The following is a 22250-nucleotide window of genomic DNA, read 5'->3' as shown; positions in this document are numbered from 1 at the left end:
AGATGCCCGGCTGCAGCGCGTCGCCACGCCACGCGTGTCCAGCGTCATCCTTCCCACGTTGTTCCTCTTCTCCTTCTTCTCCTTCTCCTTCCAGGCTGCTGTGGCTGGCATCCGCGTCTCTGGTGCTCCAGTTGGTGCTCTCCTCCTCCTCCTCCTCCTCCTCATACTCTTCCTCCTCCTCTTCCTCCTCCTCCTCCACATACCAGAGACCCGGTGGGAAGCAGCGACCGCCGGGGTTCGGCGAGAGGACGCTGGTTCTCCTGGACGTCCAGACGCGCAGCGCCGTCCAGGTCCTGGACGAGAAGTTCCTCTCCTTACAGCTGGACCCGTCGATCATCAAGGACGGCTGGCTGGACTTTCTGAGGTAAGAAAGAGGAAGGGACAATCCTGCTCTTCTTTTTTCTCTTCTTCTTTTGTCAACAGCCCTCTATCTATCAGCAGTGGTTCTCAAACCTTTTCATGACAAGGACCCCCAAAATGATATGCATTTGGCCGTGGACCCCCATCTGAAAATGATTTGTGCCAGGGACCCCCAGAAGCAAAGACTTGAGTTACAAATGTTCACTTTAAAAATATATATCTTCAAAGATTTCCACACATTTTCAAGATTTTTCTAAAATAGCAGATCTACAAGTTCATAGCGTGGCACTCGGTGCCACGCTATGAGCTTGTATATCTGCTATTTTTGAATACCCCCTTTACCCCCCCCCCCCCGCCCCCCCCCAAGCCCTGCCCTGCCCCATTGAGAACCAATGCTCTATCGATTTGCAGACAGTGTCTAGTGTCTGATTTATCGTCGTTGGGAATGAATTTACGCTGCAAAATGTTTTGAATAATAGCAGATCTATCACAGTAAAATCCTGAGTGTTAATTTAACTCTGAGGGAGCACATTTATACTCCCTCAGAGTTACACATGGATAAATTCACACTGAGGATGTTACTGTGTGCAAGCTCACACATTCAAAATGCACTATGAGTAAAGGTACAACAATATTGGCATCAAAATGTACTTGAAGTACCAAAGGTTCAACTGCCATTGTGCAGAATGTCCCCATTTCAAATGTATACAAATCTTTTGAAAATAGCAGATCTACAAGCTCACAACATCGGCTATTTTCAAAAGGCAAATACTGTGTATATATAGGACTGAAGTGGTTAATGCATGTTTTGTAATAATAATCAAAATCTACAAAGTAACTAACTCGTTTTCAAATAGTTGTAGTGGAGTAAAAGTACAATATTTGAGACGTAATGGTGTAGAAGTAGAATTATAGAAAATTGGGAAATACTCCAGTAAATTAAAAATATATATATCTCAAAATTGTACTTAAGTACAGTACTTGAGTAACTGTAATTAGATACTCCACACCACTGGCTATCATGTAATTATATTTAACTATATGTAACTATATATGAAGGGGAAATCCTTCTCTTTCTTTTTTTTGTTGTTGTCAACAGCACTCTATCGATTTGCAGACAGTGTCCATGATGTCTGATTTATTATATTTTTCTTACTGGCATTTGAATGATGCAAAAGTGATGTAAAGTTTAGAATCGGTTGAATTAAAGAGAAATGATAGTTGGTCTCACCATATGCCTATATAATTGGGCTATTTGTGATGGCATTGTGTGCCTCTTTTCCAGGATAGTCGTTATACTTGTTCGTGTAACACACTTGATGCAACACAAAGAATAACAGTATTCTTATTGTAAAACTTCTATATGTATAAAAATCTTTTGAAAATAGCAGATCTACAAGCTCAAAATGCATTGCATCGCGATGCATTGTCTGCTTGTAGATCAGCTATTTTCAAATGGCCGAAATATATAGTAGGGCTAAAAAGAATTACAGTATCCTTATTGTACTAGTGCAAACTTTCACAGCGAACACGTGATATAGGCGAAACAATATATATATATATATATATATATATATATATATATATATATATATATATATATATATATATATATATATATATATATATATATATATATATATATATATATATACTCGTATACATTGCAGAATGTTTGTTTTTTTGTTTTAGACTTTAAATGTTCTTGTGTCACTCTATTATGTTCTCAGATAATATATACAAGCGATTTGCAATGATGGTGCAACATATTCCATGAAACAACGTGTCTAATAAATGTTATTATAATTTAGTATTAGTATTAAATACCCCCAAAAGGTATAAGATGTATAGAACTTGTTGACTGAAAGAGGCTTAATATACTATTTGCATAACAAATGGAATTAACCTTCCATGCACACAAAACATTAAACAGCTAATCATTTTAAATTCCCTCATTGCTTAAATCACGTAAGCCCTATTCGGCTATGACGAATAGATAGGTAGATAAAATAGCCGATATACAAGCTAACAATAGGCTACCTTGCATGCAGCATGCTTTGTCAGTAGATCTGCTATTTGTTATGGATTGATTTGCTATTTTTTGGGGGGGGGGGGGGGGGGAATTAAAATGTTTGAAAATGTATCCAAAATATGGACGCCAGTTAATGAGAGTCAACAGTTTTTCCCAGTCTATCTCCAACATTGCATTTTGATATATTGATATTGGGCTATTGCGGGGTTAGAACATAATATAGCAAGTTTATGATTTATAACAATCTTTATTTTTATTTTTATTTATAATGTCTTCAATATTATAAAATACAGGCCTATTGCTCAAAATAATAATGAAAAAATATTTGACCTTTTCAACACAATAGTTCTGTATAGGTCAATTTTGCTCAAAGGGAAACTGAATCAAATATACGAAATTGTCTATCTTCAAAATAATGTAGGCCTATTGTTTTTTTCTTCAATGCACAGACTCAAATGTTTCTCCAAAAACACGGACTTTTCTAATGTCCGAAATGCATATAAGCCTGAAGTGCTTAATTTTTCAAATGTCCGAAATACATATAAGCCTGAAGTGCTTAATGTATGTTTTGTAATAATAATCAAAATTGACAAAGTAGGCTATGTAACTAAAGTTTTCAAATAATTGTAATGGAGTAGAAGTAGTCTACAATAGGACTATTTTCTTTCAAATGTCCCACAACTTTCGAGCCTTGTAACGTTTATAAACTATAATCCTGATGTATCAGCTCTTCTGATACATCAGCTGGATAATAGATGCATTATCACTGCAGCTGTTGGCCAGGTTTGTCCTGAACAAACAGTTTATTACCATAATTATTATTATATTAAAAGTTCGTAGCTGTTAAGTGTATGAGCTATGGAGGCTGTAAAATAAGCAGTACAAATATGAGTGTTCATTTTACCCCGAGCGTGTAGCCTAAATGTAACCAAATGGACCCTTTGGTTACATTTGTAGTTACGAAATGGGTAAATTAACACTGAGGATTTCATTGTGAACGCTTCATGCGAAAGCTGTTGTGTGTTAAAGTGAACCGAAACCCTTTCTCGTTCACTTGGCAAATATCGAACTAATTCCAAATATTTATGGAGCTGAGAGACAATAATAATATTACAGATGGAAGAACTGTAACACATTTCTGCTGGAACAGTAAAAGGTTGAGATGAAAGCGTGCGATCCATAACACGCAGGCTTTTTAAAGAGGCGTTCTGTGGCAGCCTGCATGTCATTCTAACGGCGGCGATGCGTCAATGCGTCATGTAACTATATTTAACAAACTACCCCCCACTCCCCGAGTATTTTTTTTACAAGCATATTTTGCTGTCATCATGTGCAGTGGTAAAAGTACTCCTTTTTTTAACCTAAGTAAAAGTATCAATACTGCAAAGTGGAAATAACATGTTACAAGTAAAAGTCCAGAATTAAAAATGTACTTGAGTAAAAGTACAAACGTATTGGCATCAAAATATACTTAAAGTACCAAAAGTAAAAGTACTCATTATGCTCAATAACCCATTTCACATGTTTCCAAAAGTATAACGATCCTTTGAAAATAGCAGATCTACGAGCTCACAACTGAGCTTGTAGATCGGCTATTTTCAAATAGCCATGCTGAAGTGGTTAATGTATGTTTTACAAAGTAACTAAGTTTTCAAATAACTGTAGTGGAGTTAGTAAAAGTACAATATTCGCCTCTGAGATGTAGGCATATAGTGGAGTAGAAGTAAAATGATTGAAAATTGGAAATACTCCAGAGTCCAGTAAAGTAAAAAAAATACATAAAAATGGTACTTGAGTACATGTACTTAGTTACTTTCCACCCCTGTTCATATGTGTGTTCTTCTGTCTGTTCTTAGCTCCAAGCGCCTGGTGACCTTGGCCAGAGGACTGTCTCCAGCCTATCTGCGCTTTGGTGGAAAGAGGACCGACTTCCTTCAGTTCCACAATCTGAAGAACCTGGCCAAGTTCAGAGGACCTGGCCCAGATTACTATCTGAAAAACTACGAAGATGGTGAGTAGACATGTGGTGGAAGAAGTATTCACATTTTTTTTACTTGAGTAAAAGTATCAATTGAGGCATGATGAACATATACTTAAGCTTCTATTCTGGCTACTTGATATGAACCACCTCAACCCCAGGAGTATATAGGCCTATATCTGCTACACAAGTAGGCTAGTATAGGCCTAGTAAATGCGATATCCGAAAACTAAAAAAAAAACTAAAAACAATAGGCTATCATCATTCTTTTAAATATAGGCTGTTCAAGAAGCTAAATGTAGTAAATGTTTGATTAGCCTATATCTTGATTCATCCTCAAATGTCATTTCTAGAGACGTGAATGTGTGTTCGGCTCCTTTTTTGTGTTGCTCCAACTTGATTAACACAGCTGAGGCTTAATTGGTTGTGATTGACGAGGTGGCATTCAATTATAATCAATCAAAAATACTTCCATTTGAAACAGACGGGGCGCGAGCTTTACAACACAAAAAAAAGATCAAAGCGTTGGGAATCATCGTTTTTAAGCACACAGGTGCTTTTAATTTGGGCACTCAATTAAATCTGGGTGGAAAAATTGAACATGACATTTATGGTGTTATGCGTGGAATGTGGAAATATCTCGGGCCAGTGAAATGCATGTAGGACTATGTGTGTCGGTTCATGCGGGAGATGTCGTGGGCAAATCTCGCTGAAGCCTGGTTTATTAGGCCTTAGTGTTAAAGGGCCTCGGTTCCACCATTATAACTCTATGGTTCCACCCGCGAACTGTCGAGCCACGCGACGCCGTATAGCCTCCAGTGGTGGAAAAAGTAGGCTACTTTTTTTTACTTAAGTAAAAGTATCAATACTGCAATGTAGAAATACTCTGTTACAAGTGAAAGTCCGGAATCAAAATGTACTTGAGTAAAAATATTAAATAATTGTAGTGAAGTAAAACGTACATTTGCCTCTGAGATGTAATGGAGTAGTAAAAGTAGTGAAAATTGAAAATACTCCAGTAAAATAAAAATCCTCAAATTGTGGTATTTGAGTACATATACTTAGTTACTTTACACCACTGCCCAAATTCATATGTATTTGGCCCTGGAGCCCTCTGAAAATATGCTGTGCCAGGTACACCCATACGAGATTTGTGAAATGTTTACATTTTTCAAAAAAGTTAAAGATGTATTTATATTTTTATAGCAGATCTACAAGCTCAGTAGATGTAGATTGGCTATTTTCAATTTTGCTGTGGACCCTCTGGAACCCGCTCAAGGACCCCTGGGGGTCCCCAGACCCCACTGTGAGAACCATTGACCTAGACTAGTGTTTCTCAAATTCTTGAATGTGAATGATTTAGCCACAGTGCCCCCATCTGAAAAGAAGCTGTGCCGGCACCAAAATAAAATAGGGCGTACCTGTTTAAATTGTCCATTTAGCTGGGGACCCCCTGGAACCCCTTCAAGTACCCAGACTATAGACAATGCTGGTGATTCCACTACTAGACGTATAGTCTGTCAAGATAAGATGACTCTTCCACAATCTTCGAATGCTTCATAAAACTGTACAGAATGTAACTGCACCTCAAAAAAAGTTGCGACAGGCAAGCTGTCATCTGTTTGTCATTTCCGTTCAAGAAAATACTGTACAGGCCTATTTTAAAATGTCTTTAAAAAGAAATATCTACGAATTTCCATCTCTGCTAAGCAGCAAGCAAGATAAGCTTTGACTCATTTTATTTATTTATTTATCATCTTCATCTCAATTTCAGCGCTTCCAATGTACAGACTGTTATAGGCGGAAGCATTTGACATTGTGTGAGCCGAGTCAGCCAACACACTGTCGAGAATAGATGCGTCCCAGCTTTTTGTGCGACAGAGTGGCAGATCCCAAAATAGGAAAATTGCAGTGGTGGAAAAAGTACTCAAATGTTTTACTTAAGTAAAAGTATCAATACTGCAATGTATAAATACTCTGTTACAAGTAAAAGTCCGGAATTCAACATTTATTTGAGTACAGGTACAAAAGTATTGGGATCAAAATGTAGGCTACTTAAAGTAGAAAGTACTCATTATGCAGAATGTTCCATTTATAGTTTTCAAAATGTATAAAAATCTTTTGAAAATGGCAGATCTACAAGCTCACAATGCATCGCATCGCGACGCATTGTGAGCTTGTAGATCTGCTATTTTCAAATGGCCGAAATGTATATAGGGCTGAAGTGGTTAATGTATGTTTTGTAATAATAATCAAAATCTACAAAGTAACTCAAGTTTTCAAATAATTGTAGTGGAGTGAAAGTACAATATTTGCCTCTGAGATGTAGTGGAGGAGAAGTAAAAGTACTGAAAATTGGAAACACTCCAGTAAAGTAAAAGTACTTCTGAGTAAATGTACTTAGTCACTTTCCACCACTGAAAACGAGCATAATTCTTTCTATGGCACCCTGTCTGTCCCCAGACATCGTGCGCAGTGACATCGCCCTGGACAAGCAGAAGGGCTGTAAGCTGGCCAACCACCCCGACATGATGCTGGAGCTGCAGAGGGAGAAGGCAGCTACCATGCAGCTAGTGCTGCTCAAAGAGCAACTCTCCAACATCTACAGCAACATCACAATAACAGGTAAGAGAGAACACACACACACACACACACACACACACACACACACACACACACACACACACACACACACACACACACACACACACACACACACACACACACACACACACACGCAGGCACGCACGCAGGCACACCCACACGCACACCCACACACACACACGCACACACACGCACACGCATGCACGCACACACTCACAATTAGCTCTGTTTTGGCATAAACAAGCACATTGCCACATAATATTGACATAAAACAGAATGGCCTGTGTGGGTTACACACACACACGCACGAACGCACGCAGGCATGGGCCCTCCTCTCTCTCTCTCTCTCTCTCGCTCTCTCACACACACACACACACACACACACACACACACACACACACACACACACACACACACACACACACACACGCTGTGGACAGACAAGCAGAGCAGATACGCTCATGCACATGCGTGCACACACGCGAGGTTCAAAGCATGCCGATATAAACCGTCAGCTCTCAGAATGACAAATGTAATTTGTAAAAGAGGAATGCGGGGATGGATGGAGGGGCTACGGCGGCGGAGGAGGGGTAGTAAACACAGCGCTGACATTTCCACTGGTTAGAGTTAACTCGACCCCACCGCAGGGGGGTCGCCGGGGTCTCGCCTTTTTGGGTGGGCTGCATTTCTTATCGGTTTGCCGTGACTTAACTAGAGTGGAGATGAAGGACTTAAAAAAGAACGCTTTCTGTGGAGACGTGAGTGACTTGTTGTGAGTTTCCTGGTTGACGTGACAGAACGGGCTTGTCTGAGACCCCTTGATCATGGGATTCGCTAAAACGGTGGTTCCGGGCCCTGCACTTCAAAGTCTCGTAAACGTCCACGGCCCGTACGGCAGCCTGTCGGTTAAGCGGTCAGAATGGGTGTAGAACGCTTTTGGTTGAGATGTGAGTTATGTTTACTGGTGTGGTGAGAGAATGGGGTGAGACCATTGATCATGGGTTTCCCTATAAACCTGGTGTTTTCGCTGCGCGCCTGATGTGCGTTCTCGTGGGCCTGCATTGGGTCATCTTTTTCAAGCGAAGTTAAAGGGATAGTTCACCCCCAAAATGACATTTTGTCTATCGATTTCTATCTATAGACTTGAATTCATGGACATTTTTTAGTTTTTGTCTCATTCCTAAGCCGATAATTTGATGACCAGCAGCGGTTCCGGTAGGAGACACAAAGAGTCTACTTTGTGTCTCCTACCGAAACCGGTCCGCCGGTCATCAAATTATTGGCTTAGGAATGCGACATAAACTAAAAAATATCCATGAATTCAAGTTTCCATGGGATGACTAATCGATAGAAAAAAAGTATTTTTTGGGGTGAACTATCCCTTTAAGTTATGTTATGTATTGTGTGGCAGATTCTAAAGTAGCCGATTCATAAACTCTGTGACACATTGTGAGCTTCATGCAACGCCATCATAAATGACGTTCTTGGGTGACGTGTAGCAAAAGAATGGGCTTGTCTGAGACCATTGATCATGTGGCTCCCTAAAAACTTGGTGTTTTAACCTGAGGACCTCCCCCTTCATCCTGCACAGCCTGATGCATGTTCTTGAGGGCTCACACTGGGTCGTCTTGTCAAGCTAGCTATCTTTCTCAACGTAGTGGAGTAGTGAATGTAGTGGAGTAAAAGTACACTATTTGCCTCTGAGATGTAGTGGAGTAGAAGTAAAAGTGTAGACAATTGGTAATACTCCAGTAAAGTAAAAGTAGGGTACCTCAAAACTATACTTAAGTACAGTACTTGAGTAAATGTTCTTAGTTACTTTACACCACTGCATTCAAGTACTATGCAATTTGAATGTAGATCATAACTGATTCCCACCCCATCGGTACACAACTCGTCGCGGTCGATGCGGGAGGCCATCGGCTGCTGGGTTTGGGTACTGGCTCAGCTATAGCCGCTCGCTCGGGCACACCTCACGCGAGTCTCAAGGCTTTGCAGTCGGTGTGCGAGCCTTGTTCATGTCCTGCTGAACCACCCCATTGATCATACTCACGAGGCGGGCATTTTGTCCGTCATACTCCAACCCAATCGGCTCTATGCACAGCAGCCATATTATCACGTCCTTCACAGGTGTTACCAATGATGCTAATGAAGGCTCTGTTCCATTTAGTGTAGCACAGTGGTTTCCACCACCCCCCTTTACACACCCGTAAGGGGACATTTGGAGGCCCATGGGGGTCCCTGGACCCTAACATTAGACCCACTGGTGTAGCAGAGTGTTTCCAGTGAGCCAACATGCACAATATCAGCACCCTGACTCTGTTTGACCAGAATGGAACAGAGCCTTCATTAGTATCATTGGCAACACCTGTGAATGTCTTCACAATATGGCTGCTGTGCATAGAGCCTATCGTCACCATTGTACATTTCTGTAAAACACAGAAGTGTTGCATGCAACGTTGTCAATGTTTAGGTTTAAGGTGAGGTGCGTTGCATGTCAACATTTGCGTTTAGGGTTAGGTTGAGAGGTTAGGTTTAGAGTTAGTTGTTATGTACTTCGAATGTAAGTTTGTGTCAACATGGTCTGCATCTAGGCACGCGCACACGCAATGTTTTGGGGACTAGAAAACGTCCAGTTTCAACGCTATTCGCGTTTTGCTTAAAAGTACAGTGACATTTCTTCTGGCGACCAGGCTGTATACTCGTGCACCGTGACAGGGTGGTACCCTCCCCCTCCCCGGCCAAGTATGACGTAAGAGCAAAATGGCTGGCATGTGAATGTGGTTAATACCTTTTTAACAGAGTCAATATGCAGACAGTGCCGAATGAGGATCCATATTATGTTTTGTTTTTTTGGGGGGAATAAAGCGTTCCCAACTGCAAACGTTGGAATCTGATCAAGAAAACACACAAAGACAGACGATCAATTGACATAAACACTTATAACACTTACAATGTGTCGAGGGAAAGCATCTGCAGTGGAAAGTATTCCCTCCAAACATCCCGTGGTCAGACGGTGGAATGTGAGACCACAGCAGGGGGACATCCTGAGATTTTAGGCAAATCTTTTTTTCAGAAAGCTATTGATGATGAATGTGTGGGAAGCTTCCAATTACACCTCAAGCTGAATCCAAGTTGAATGTGTCATTTGTGTGTGTGTGTGTGTGTGTGTGTGTGTGTGTGTGTGTGTGTGTGTGTGTGTGTGTGTGTGTGTGTGTGTGTGTGTGTGTGTGTGTGTGTGTGTGTGTGTGTGTGTGTGTGTGTAGGGGGGAGAGTGGGGATTCCCACGGGAGGACCCTGTGTGAATCATAGGAGGACACAACTACTCTCAGTTGTTACAGTCAAAACATGCCCTACCTTGCACTCATCCCAGTTCACAGTGAAATCCTCAGTGTTAATCTACTCTTACGGGTCCATTGGTAACATTGATGCACTCTCAGAGTTACAGGTGGATGAATTAGAAGTTGTCCGTACACGGCAAAATCCTGCATGTTCACTTAATCCAGAAAGTGTAAACATGGACCTGGCAAAGGTCCATGTTGACACTCTCAGTATGCATAGATGTGATTGCCAAGCTATCTTAGCCAGGTGGCAGGTTATCTGTGACCCCGGCGATTCAGTCTGCACCAGACGCATAACCAGTTAAACCCTTGACGGGGTCGTCCTGGGCTCTGTACTACCGTTTTTCCCCTAAACAGCTGTGAGCGTGTAGATCTCCAGAAAAGGGACGCTAAGGTTCATGTGGTTAAATACGTTTTAAACAAGAAATGATGACACAGTCATATTAATAACAGGTTGCTCTCTCCAGCGTCCCCGCACGGAACCAAATGGACCCGTGGTCCTGTTCCCTTTCGCTCGCGGAGTAACAAATCGCTGTTGGAGGCGGCGCTGTGTTTGTATGAGGAAAGTCAATAGTTTGTTTGGTGGCGACGACCACACTTTTTTTTTGTTCTGGGCTATTATCCCATAGCATGGGAGGACGCCCGTCGTTCAGAGTATGGGGAAGTCTCGGGGAAGTCTCTGCACTGGCTTAAAGGAGACATCCGGGCATTTTAAGTGTTATCTTTGATGTGTGGCAAATCACTCACCAACGTAGAAATGCCCATTGAGTTACTCCACAGATCCCCCTGTCGACCCCCACCGTTGGCATAATAGGAGGCGTGTGAATAGCCCAAATTCGCCTATTTTAACAAATGCAAAGTCTGTTTTTTTTCTCCTAGCACTCATTGTGGAGTCCCATGATACCCTTACAGGCGCTGAAAGTCCCGACAAGCTAACCACTAATAACAGAACGAGCTAACGCTGGCTGCTTGTCTCTCTGCCTGGCAACACCAGGTTGCCAGGTTCGGAGAGAAACAAGCCCGGGATGGGAACCTTGGGATTTCCAGTTCACTCTACCCGGCCACTCTACCCCTGAGCCACTGCTGCCCCATTTACTAGTTGATCAGTCTCTTCCCAGGCTGCAAGCATCCTGGTAAAAATCAATAATTCAGAGTCGTAAATTCATACATCCAACACGTGATGGATGACTGATGTCACAGGCTGGCCACATGTGGATTCCCATGTGGATCCTGAGATCCACATGATTTGATTACTTTCCCCACACTAATATGGTCTCCTCACATCAACACAATGGGATTTGGGATCAAATTTGACAAAGTTTCGCTTTAAAACAATGATGCATTGCTGTAAGACGTTTGTGCCAATGAATTGCCGATATGATGCATATCATGCGTGATCTATTCTCTTGTATTCCAGCCAGTTTTCGCATAACGGTTTTTAATCAGACAATGTCCCCCACCGAGGCATAGACATGACTCGGTGGGGGACATTGTCTGATTAACCCATTCAATCCGGGAACGCATCTGTGTCATTTTAAGATTTCTTTGGCTATTCAAAAATAGCAGATATACAAGATCGTAGCACGGCACCGAGTGCCGCGCTACGAGCTTGTAAATCTGCTATTTGCTTTTGTCTTGAACATTTGTGCAAATCTTTGAATATATATATATTTTTAAAGCGAACATTTGTAACCCAAATCTTTGCTTCTTGGGGGTCCCTGGAACAACATAATTTGAGATGGGGGTCCGCGGCCAAATACATGTAATTTTGGGGGTCCTTGACAGGAAAAAGTTTGAGAACCACTGATACATATAGCAACATACGTTTTTTCAAAAAAGAAAATGTTAGGATTTAGAAGACATTTATAGAATCCCCCAGAAGCAAAGATTTGAGTAAAAAATGTTCGCTTAAAAAATACACATATACACATATATTCAAAGATTTGCACAAATGTTCGATTTTTCAAAAATAGCAGATAATACAAGCCATGAGCTTGTATATCTGCAATTTTTGAATAGCCCAAAGAAATCTAAAAATGGCACAGATTCTTTCACTGGTCTAAATGGGTTAAATGCTCATTTATTGTCATGGTTCCCTCCTGAGGCCATGCAAGAGCGGAGTAACGAGAGAGAGAGAGAGAGCATGGTGGCTTTCTTTTTGTTTTGAGCAGGTGCCATCGTTTGTTATCGGGCTCGATGCAGGGGGAGGCGAGAGCCACAGCAGTAGGAGGACGTTATTTACTGAAGCAGATTCACTGTGCAGCGTTCTCACAGAAACCTCATTCCTCAACCTGGAGGGAGGGAGGGAGGGACGGCCCTACGGGAAATTTCCCAGATAAAAATCCAGAGTACACAAATAGACCCAAATGCATTGGTGGAAAAAGTATACTCAATTGCTTTACTTAAGTAAAAGTATCAATACTACAATGTAGAAATACTCAAGTAAAAGTCCGGAATTGAAAATGACCTTGAGTTCTGTCAGATAACTCACGAAAGATTGAACCAATATTATAGACCGAATATATTTAAGCAATATAATAGAATGAGAATACAAGTGTGGATGTAATATTTTATTTTGGCGTTCAGGCTCTGCTATATTTTTTCTCCCTGCTCAGCACAATCATACAGCCATCATTAACCATTAAGAGCAGGGAGATAGATATACATAGCAACCCCCCCTGGGGAACAGAACAATAGCAGAGCCCACTGGTGGTGCTGGGGTGGTGGTGGGAGCAAACGCTGCCTACAACACCTATGAAACACAAAGCAGACAGAACACAGATGAAGGTGAGCTTAAATAACCCGCCCGATTGGACAACTGACTGACGTGACTGCCACGTCAGAGTATGACGTACTGTATGGGTCTGCATGACGCTGTAACCAGCCTCATAGAATGAGCAATGCATGTAACCTATCTCGAGTGTATGCTGCCAGAACTAACTCGCAGGCTACGTATCATTAAAAGTACAAAAGTATTGATATTGAAATGTGCTTAAAGTAGCAAAAGTATAAAGTACTCATTATGCAGAGGTTTTCAAATGTATACAAATCATTTGAAAATAGCCGATCTACAACCTCACAATGCGTCGCGGAGCGACGCATTGTGAGCTTGTAGATCGGCTATTTTCAAACGGCCAAAATGTAGGACTGAAGTGGTTACTGTATGTTTTGTGGTAATTATCAAAATCTACAAAGTAACTAAAGTTTTCAAATAATTGTATTGGAGTAAAAGTATAATATTTGCCTCTGAGATGTAGTGGAGTAGAAGTAAAAGTACTGACAATTGGAAATACTCCAGTAAAAACTGTTACAAATTGTACTTAAGTACAGTATTTGAGTAAATGTAACTTAGTTACTTTACACCACTGCCCAAATGGACCCTAACCCATTTGTAACTCTGGAGTTTGCACAAATGAGGATCATGAGGGAGGCTTTTATTTTATTTCATGTGTTGTGCTTCTCTCATTTAATCTTAGATCAATATATTTAGATCCTGCGATCAGATAAAACCATCACTGGTTGACAAGGGGGTTACATTCAACACATTGTGGGCTTATTTCTAAATGTTCACCCCCAGAATAGGGCCGCTAGGGTTCAAGTTAATCCCGTTAACGTTGCAGTATAGGTCAAACGGCAGTCCCTGCAAATGCATTTGCAAATGCATGTGTATTTTGTATGCTGTGCAAAGGGTTTGCTTGTGGTCCTGTGTTCTCCGGAGTGCAGTGGAGTAGTGCAGCAACATGGGCTACAGAGGCACAAGGCTGGCGTTTAAATATGTCTGGTAACAATCAGCGTAGCCACACTGTGTGTGTGTGAGATCTTGTGTGGATTTGAGCTTGTGTGTGTGTGTGTGTGTGTGTGTGTGTGTGTGTGTGTGTGTGTGTGTGTGTGTGTGTGTGTGTGTGTGTGTGTGTGTGTGTGTGTGTGTGTGTGTGTGTGTGTGTGTGTGTGTGTGTGTGTGTGTGTGTGTGCGTGTGTGTGAAGGCAGGTGGTGTTTAAAGGTCGTTTAACAGCCTCGCTCCATCCTTTTCCACTCACCACAGCGTGACCTTTGACCCTCGCTTGTTAGAGCTATCAGTAATGGGGCCACTCTGAGCGCCAACACACACACACACACACACACACACACACACACACACACACACACACACACACACCCACACACACACACACACACACACACACACACACACACACACACACACACTCACACTCACACTCACACACACAGTGATGAAAATACCCTAAATTCAGACAAGGCAAAGGTCACGGTCACTGTCAGTGTCACCCCATGGTGAGTTATTCCTGTTCTCTCCTCTCAACATGCTCCATCTTCCATTTATGCCCCCCTCTCACTCTACAGTCTGTCTGTCTGTCTGTCTGTCTGTCTGTCTGTCTGTCTGCCTCCCCCTTCTCTTTCCCTATCTCTGATTCTTTCCCTCTTTCTCTCTCTCCCTCTCTGTCTAACTCTGTATCCCCCCTCTCTCTATTTCTCTGTGTAGCGTTAGCTTAGCAGTCTGCATTGTGATTTCATATGAGCATTGTGTGTTTATTTAGACTATGATGAGGCAGTCGGTTCAACTTGTGACCTCAAGTATCCTAAACCACAAGTATAACGTTTTTAAAGGTAGACTATTTCAGAATTTCTAAAAGTTATTCCCATGACCAGAGATGGTCCAACTGATATGCATATACAAAACAAAACGTAATCGTGTGGATCTCGGATCCACAGTGGAACGGCGGGACTCCAATGTGCCTCTCGGACTTGCCGTGGCCAAGCCTCTGATGTCAGCCGTCTATAACTTCAGTCTTCTATGACATAAATATTACATACGACTCAAGGCAAGGTTTCGGCCCGATCCCCAGCCCCATTGACTTCCATTATAAAATCAAAGTTAAATATTTCAAAAAACATATGCGAGACATATGTGAAAAATAATTAGTGGCCTGTCAGTGTGAACAAGAAATTTGGCGCTGGTCGGTCCAGCGGTTTGCAAGATTAGCTCCGGACACAGACACACAGACAGACATTGAGACAGACATTGAGACATTGAGACAGACATTGAGACAGACATTGAGACATTGAGACATTGAGACAGACAGACAGACAGACAGACAGACAGACAGACAGACAGACAGACAGACAGACAGACAGACAGACAGACAGACAGACACGGCCACGCCGTAAAAACTCTCTCAAGTGATAAAACCAGAGAGGCAAAGTGTCAAACGTGTGATGTCATCCAGGAAGCTCAGCAGATGATGGGAGACGGGGTTTTGTGTGAGTTTTTATAGTGCTGTCTGATCTACACGGGAAAACCCACCCTTAACCCCTTCCTCCTGTTTACAACTCTACTAGTCAGCTTGATTCATTCTCTTAAAGGTGAATTTGACTTTAAAACACTTTTGGGGTAATTTTCATATCTACTCGGGATTTTGTGTGCAATATTTATATATTTTATATTGATTTTGATCAGACACTCCCCCTCATATAAGTCCATTCAACTTCAAACTCCATGTTAGACTCATTGAAAACACACATGCTTGCTTCTGGTGACGGACATTGTCCATCTAATTGAGGGAGGAGACCTTAATTTTTCCATTAGTTATTTCATTATGTTAATATTTTATGTAATGTACAGTTGCAGCAAGGAGTCCTGTAAAAAGTCCATGCATGAAATAACTAACTGGAAAAGGTCTCACCATTCACTAGAAGGACAATCTCAGTCACCATAAGCATGGACATATGTTTTCAATGAGTCTGACATGAAGTTTGAAATTGAATGGGCGTGTCTGATCAAATGAATATCAAATTTAGTTTTTATACCTTAAAAACTGTCTGGCGTGCATGCAAAAGTCAGAGTAGACATGAAAATGACCCCAGAAGTGTTTTAAAGTGAAATTCCCCTGCAAAGGGGAACCACGTATAAATCAGCCATATCAGCAGCTGCAGACTTTCTATCTGAGGGTGAGAGTTGTGCAAGTTCAAAAATATTGACTGAACTGCCAAAGGCCATACAAATCATTTATAGGGATTCTTGAATTCCCTCATTGTCACTCTTCACTTCATTTGATTTTCATCGGAATACTTTATTGATCTTGTAATGGAAATTATTTTGGCCAACCACAAACATTTAAAACCTATTTCAACACATAATCAGCAGCAGTGATGATAATCAAGGACGGAAACGTCTGCTGCTTTTCAAATGGACTTATTCATTTATTTTCACTTGTGCTTGTGTTTGTCACAGCTATCTTAAATTAAAGACAGCATTTCTTCATCATTCTCAACATGTGGACAGTTCTTTTAGGCTTTCTAGCCCAGGGACATTGGTGTGCAGATATAGTATCCGTCACAGTACGATTGGAAAACCAGTCAGATTGAAAAAGGTTGCACTCGGTTTCACCGACGGAGGCGCGCCGCCTGAAGGTGAGTTGAGCCACGAGAGGCACCGCCGAGCGAGCTAAAGCAAGGGAGTCGCCGTGCCGAGCGTTGCAAAGTCACCTTCAGTCGACTCAGCGCCGTCCGAGTCATGTACCGATAGGGACAGAATCGTAAATCATCGTCCCCCCTAGCCTCGGTACCTCTTTTGACGGAAAATGACTTTTTTTTTCAATCATACTGTAACATATCTACTGCAGGCATATAATACATACAATAATAATTACATCTAAGAATCAGAAGACAGTTAAAGAAAAGCTATAAAGTTATTGGTGCACCCAGGCAGGACAAAAATTATAACTGACAAGACTTTCGTCCAAATTGTCTTTGTAATCTTTAATAACACCCATAGGCGATATGATATCACGATTATTTCAAACTTTTGCCTCGATTATGATTAATGAATGATGTTTTATTTCTAAACTGAAAATAGCAGCTCTACAAGCTCATAAGGCGTTACATCATGCTTGCTTTTTATGCCAACGTTGTACAACAAAGTATAATACAGGGTTAAGTGGTTCAGACTAATTTGATTTATTCCATTATAAAACCAATTAGAATTTGTTCCTGTCGATATACTGTATAAGAAATGGAAATAAATATATAATAAAATCTGCTACTTGATTAATAGATAAGTCGGTAATTGGTTCTAAATAATGGTTACTCGATGCGATCGTGTTTTATATTGTTTTATTTCCGCAGTTTGTCCGTACCATGGACTGTTTTGAAGAAACGTTGGCTGTGGATAATCCCACACTGTGTGACTACAAATGTAATGTATTGTTGCTTCGCTTTTTGTATTGAGCCTCATACTACTGTATTGTCCCACATTGCTCTTCTGCACCGGCACCACTGTCAGAAAACAGTTACAGTTACTCATACTGTAATATATATTACAACAAACAGACACAACCAGATGGCAATGAATTAATGGAGAGACATAGCCCACACTTTGTCCATTGTGTCTGTTGCCAGAAATGGTTAAATCTCAAAGCCTGTCGGAGATTGGTGAAAATAAGCAGCGGAGATCCTGGTAAAATACTGAGGTGGCAGGGTCTATCTAGCATTCAGAGTAGAATAAAACACTTTCATCCTCACCAAACTTTCTTCTGTTCGGCAAGCCCTTCCGAAGCCGAATAATGTTCGGCCTTATTTAGAGTATGCTGCAGCCTTTAGTGAGGAGGTAAGAAAGAAAGTGATAAGTAAATACAAAGTACAGTTTTCATTCTGGATTGAACGAGTCAGTGACTGGGAGTAAGTGGATGAAACTAAGAGGGGACATTCACATATCGATTTCCCCAAACAATTATTGTTTTGCGGCTGAGAGAGAGGAAAACATGAGAGAAGCAGAGAGGGTGAGAGAGAGAGAGTCGCCACAGACTTTGCACTTCAAGTTAAGACCATCTTGTCGATAGGTATTGGCTGCTCGCCTCTAACCTCTGACCGTTCTGTTTACTGGCTTGCTACATGCTGCTCTCTCGCCGTGATCAACTGGCCAAACAAGCTAATACACAAATCGTTGATCTGTCTATGCTGACTGTAGCTGTATGTGTGAAAGGAGCACAGCTAAACTGTGATTAATCGGATTCATATTTTTAATCTATTGCCAGACCTAGTCGCAACATGACGCATTGTGAACTTGTAGATCTGCTATTTTTGGTGAACGTTCACCCCAGAAATAGGGACGCTACACAGTTGTGGTTAACCACATGAGCCCCATTTTCAAACATTTTGGAAATCCTTCTAAATTATTCCGAACATATTTCAAATATAAGATTTATTTGAACCCATTCAAACAGGGAACGCACCTGTGTAACCACTTTATCCATATCTTATACTTTGGCTATTCAAAAATAGCAGATCTACTGTTATATATATATTTAAAGCGAATGCTTTTTACCCAAATCTTTGCTTCTGGGGGTCCCTGCAACAACATATTTTGAGATGGGGGTCCACGGCAAAATACATATCATTTTGGGGGTCCTTGACATGAAAAAATGTGGGAACCACTGATATAGCATCAGGATTTAGGATTTAGAAGACATTTGTAGAATATATATTCATAGATTTGCACAAATGTTCACATTTTTTCAAAAATGCCGTCAGGAATTACATTTAGGGCAGGCGAGATTTGTTTTTTGCACCCCCCCCCCCTCTATTACCCCCAAAAAAGAAATTTCAACTCAATGGAAAATCGCAGATCGAGTGGCCGTTTTCTAGATGTTTTGGCCATTATCTCTGAAACGGAAGGTCCAATCTGCTCAGTTCAAAGCTTGTTGGATGCGTGCCTTTGAGGACATTAAGCACGCAATGACACCTTTTCGGGTTATTTGGGTACCGCCTGTCCTGCCTCTACAGTGGGTACGCCTCTGGTTGACAGGCAGACAGAGGCTGTGTTTATAGAGCAGTGGTTCTCAAAGTGGGGGTCCTTGAGGGGGACCAGGGTGAATTATTGATGGTTAAGAGTCACGGGGAGTCCGTGGCCTGATGCAGTGTTCGCGGCCCACCCATCTGACCACTTAACATAAGTGGGTCAGATGGGTGGGCCGCGTGCGTTTTTCCGGAGCATTCTTTATTTGTGCTCCAGCTTGGATCAGTGGAACTAACATTAAGTTCCTGTTCATTGGTATCACAATGGAAACACATTAATTAGTTAATATAGCACGACAATCATTTTAACCTGTTTATCAATTTATATGTTCGCTATCGAAAAATAGCAGATCTACAAGCTTACAGCAGTACATCTGTTATTTTTGAATTAAAATAATTCTCTTCTGCGGGTCCCTGACACAAAACCGAAACCCAAACAAAACCCAAATGGACCCTCCCGGGTCCATTTGGGTTATGGGGGTCTTTGAAATGAAAAAGTTTGAGAACCACTGTGCTACACTAAATGGAACAGAGCCTTCATTAGTATCATTGGTAACACCTGTGAAGGAAGTAAGGAAGAGGCCCAATTTCGGTTCAATATGGCTGCTGTGCATGGAGACTATTGTGAGCATATCCACCCTGCTTGTCCATGCCCACCCTCTCTCCCTCTGTCTCTCATGCTGCTCGCTCTCTCAGTCTGACCTCACATGGTATCGAGTGACTTGAATGTTTACAAGGTCCAGTCAATTGTTAGGCTAATGTAAATATTGCTGTGAATATATCAGGCACTAATATCTAGAACAGTCTCTTTGTACTAGACCAGACAGAACTCTTGTATAGCCTATACCAGTGGTTTTCAACCTTTTTCATGCCAAGGACCCCTAAATTGATTTACATTTGGCCGCGGACTCCCAATTGAAAATGTTTTGTGCCAGGGACCGCCAGAAGCAAAGATATCAGTTAATTTTCGCTTAAAAAATATATAAATATTCAAAGATATGCACACTTTTTCAAGGTTTTTCAAAAATAGCAGATCTACAAGCTCATAGCGTGGCACTCGGTGCCGCGCTATGAGCTTGTATATCTGCAATTTTATTGAATAGCCAAAACTAAGTGGTTAAAATTATTCTGACGCTTATTAAAGACGGGGTGCTGTGATTTTCAGTGATCCCCCCCCCTAAAACATAATCATCAGGTATTATGGTTATACTAGGAGGAAGATTTTTTTCAAAAAAGTGTACAGATATTGTTAAAATTATGTTTTTATGTGGACACGCCTCCAGTTCATTAAGTATACCTGGTTCTCCTCCACCACCTTAGCACCACCCACCTAAAAAGTTACATGTTTAAGCAATATAGGAAGACAATGAGTTTCATCCTGGCATTTGCCAAGGCACCAAGGCAGAACGGCCAGTCAAACCGAAGACTGGCCAATCACAGTGCGTCCTCGCCGGACATGCTTGCAGAGACTCTTGGGTAATGAAGTCAAAGACGTTGGCCGCCATGTTATATGTGTCCAAAGTGGCCACTGATACCTCAAACTACAAGTGCTACTTTAACAAAAGATTATATTCTGATTTACTTCCTTGGCCTACTGGCAGCGTGCAAAGGACATTTGATTAGCGTGAAGGTGTTTTACAGTGACTTATGGCTTCAGTCTCAGCATTTCACTAGTGATGACACTAATAGTAGAATTATCACCACCATCATAAATGAGACCGTCATGTCATCAGCCAAGTCCAAATGCACATACTAACTCTAAACCGCTAAGGGAACTTAAAGCAGAGCGTAAAAAGTGAGAAAACACGAACATTTTGGGGGAATTTACTAAAACATCTGCGCTCTACTTGAAAATGTTTTCATCAAAACAAGTTGTGCTCAGCTGTGTGTATTCAGGGGGCCGCTGGATCACATTCATATTCAAAATCAAAACACATTTATTTTTGGTAATATTGTAAAGCATGCCGCTTTTTCTTATTAGTTAGTGTCGGTGTGAGATTTGAGCCGATGTTTAAATCCCCCGTGCTCTTCATCTTGTGTTGTTCAAACTGTTTCCACAACAGAAATACGCACACTTGCACGCACAAACACACGCACGCACGCACGCACACACCACACATGCACACACACACACACCAACCATGGTTTGTTTCGGGGGCCACAGAGCCACTGGCACTAGATTGCTAAATAGCTTCTTCCCCACACAATCAGGCATATGAGCAATCTGGCCTGAGAAAATAAAAATATGCTTGGAAAACGCTAACACACACACGCCCACACGCACACACACACACACACACACACACACACACACACACACACACACACACACACACACACACACACACACACACACACACACACACACACACACACACACACACACACACACACACACACACACACACACACACACACACACACACACACACTACTAAACAGTGGGCAAGCATGCCAAGCTGGGCATGGTGGAGGTTTGGATGGATTTAGCTGATAGAGTTTCTGCTGGTCTCCAGGGGACTCCCTACAGATTCATGAGAGTGTGTTCTGCCAGGTGTTGCAACCGTAACGCTGCTGTGTGCTCAGCTGTGGTGTAAAGTAACTAAGTACATTTACTCAAGTACTGCACTTAAGTACAATTTTGAGGTACTATCACTTTACTGGAGTATTTCCAATTTGCAGTGCTTTTACTTCTACTCCACTACATCTCAGAGGCAAATATTGTACTTTTATTCCACTACAATTATTTGAAAACTTTAGTTGCTAGTTACTTTGCAGATATACATTATTACGGTTACATGTCGGCTTTCCGACATGTCGCCTTTCCGACGGTTACTAACCCTATACCTAACCCTAACCCTAACCCTAACCGCACGCGGAAGCCACGTAGTCGGAGTAGTGGGATGTCGGAATGGAAGGCGGTTACCCATTATTACATTATAAAACACACATTAACCACTTAAGCCCAATTTTATACCAAGGCTATTTGAAAATAGCCGATCTACAAGCTCACAACGCTGCACAACGCGTTGTGAGCTTGTAGATCTGCTATTTTCAAACATTTTAGTACTTTTACTTTTGGTACTTTAAGTACATTTTCATAACAATACTTTTGTACTTTTA

At 41.5% G+C, this 22250-nt stretch overlaps 1 protein-coding gene across 1 annotated transcript in view; it reads left to right on the top strand.

Moving 5' to 3' along the window:
- Window positions 1–2: 2 nt before the first annotated feature.
- hpse2 (heparanase 2) overlaps window positions 3–22250 on the top strand; it is a gene marked incomplete at both ends in the record, with an annotated part of 117145 nt that continues 94897 nt past the window's right edge. The window contains 3 exons of the mRNA XM_084075989.1: window positions 3–364; window positions 4249–4403; window positions 6834–6995. Of these exons, the coding sequence (XP_083932115.1) occupies window positions 3–364; window positions 4249–4403; window positions 6834–6995 (679 nt within the window). The remainder of the gene's footprint in view (window positions 365–4248; window positions 4404–6833; window positions 6996–22250) is intronic.

This window comes from Gymnoscopelus microlampas (genome assembly GCF_963454915.1).
Source record: "Gymnoscopelus microlampas genome assembly, chromosome: 13".
NCBI classification, from domain to species: Eukaryota; Metazoa; Chordata; class Actinopteri; order Myctophiformes; family Myctophidae; genus Gymnoscopelus; species Gymnoscopelus microlampas.
The sequence above is the reverse complement of the archived record's forward strand: the minus strand, read 5'-3'. Positions and strand labels throughout refer to the sequence as shown.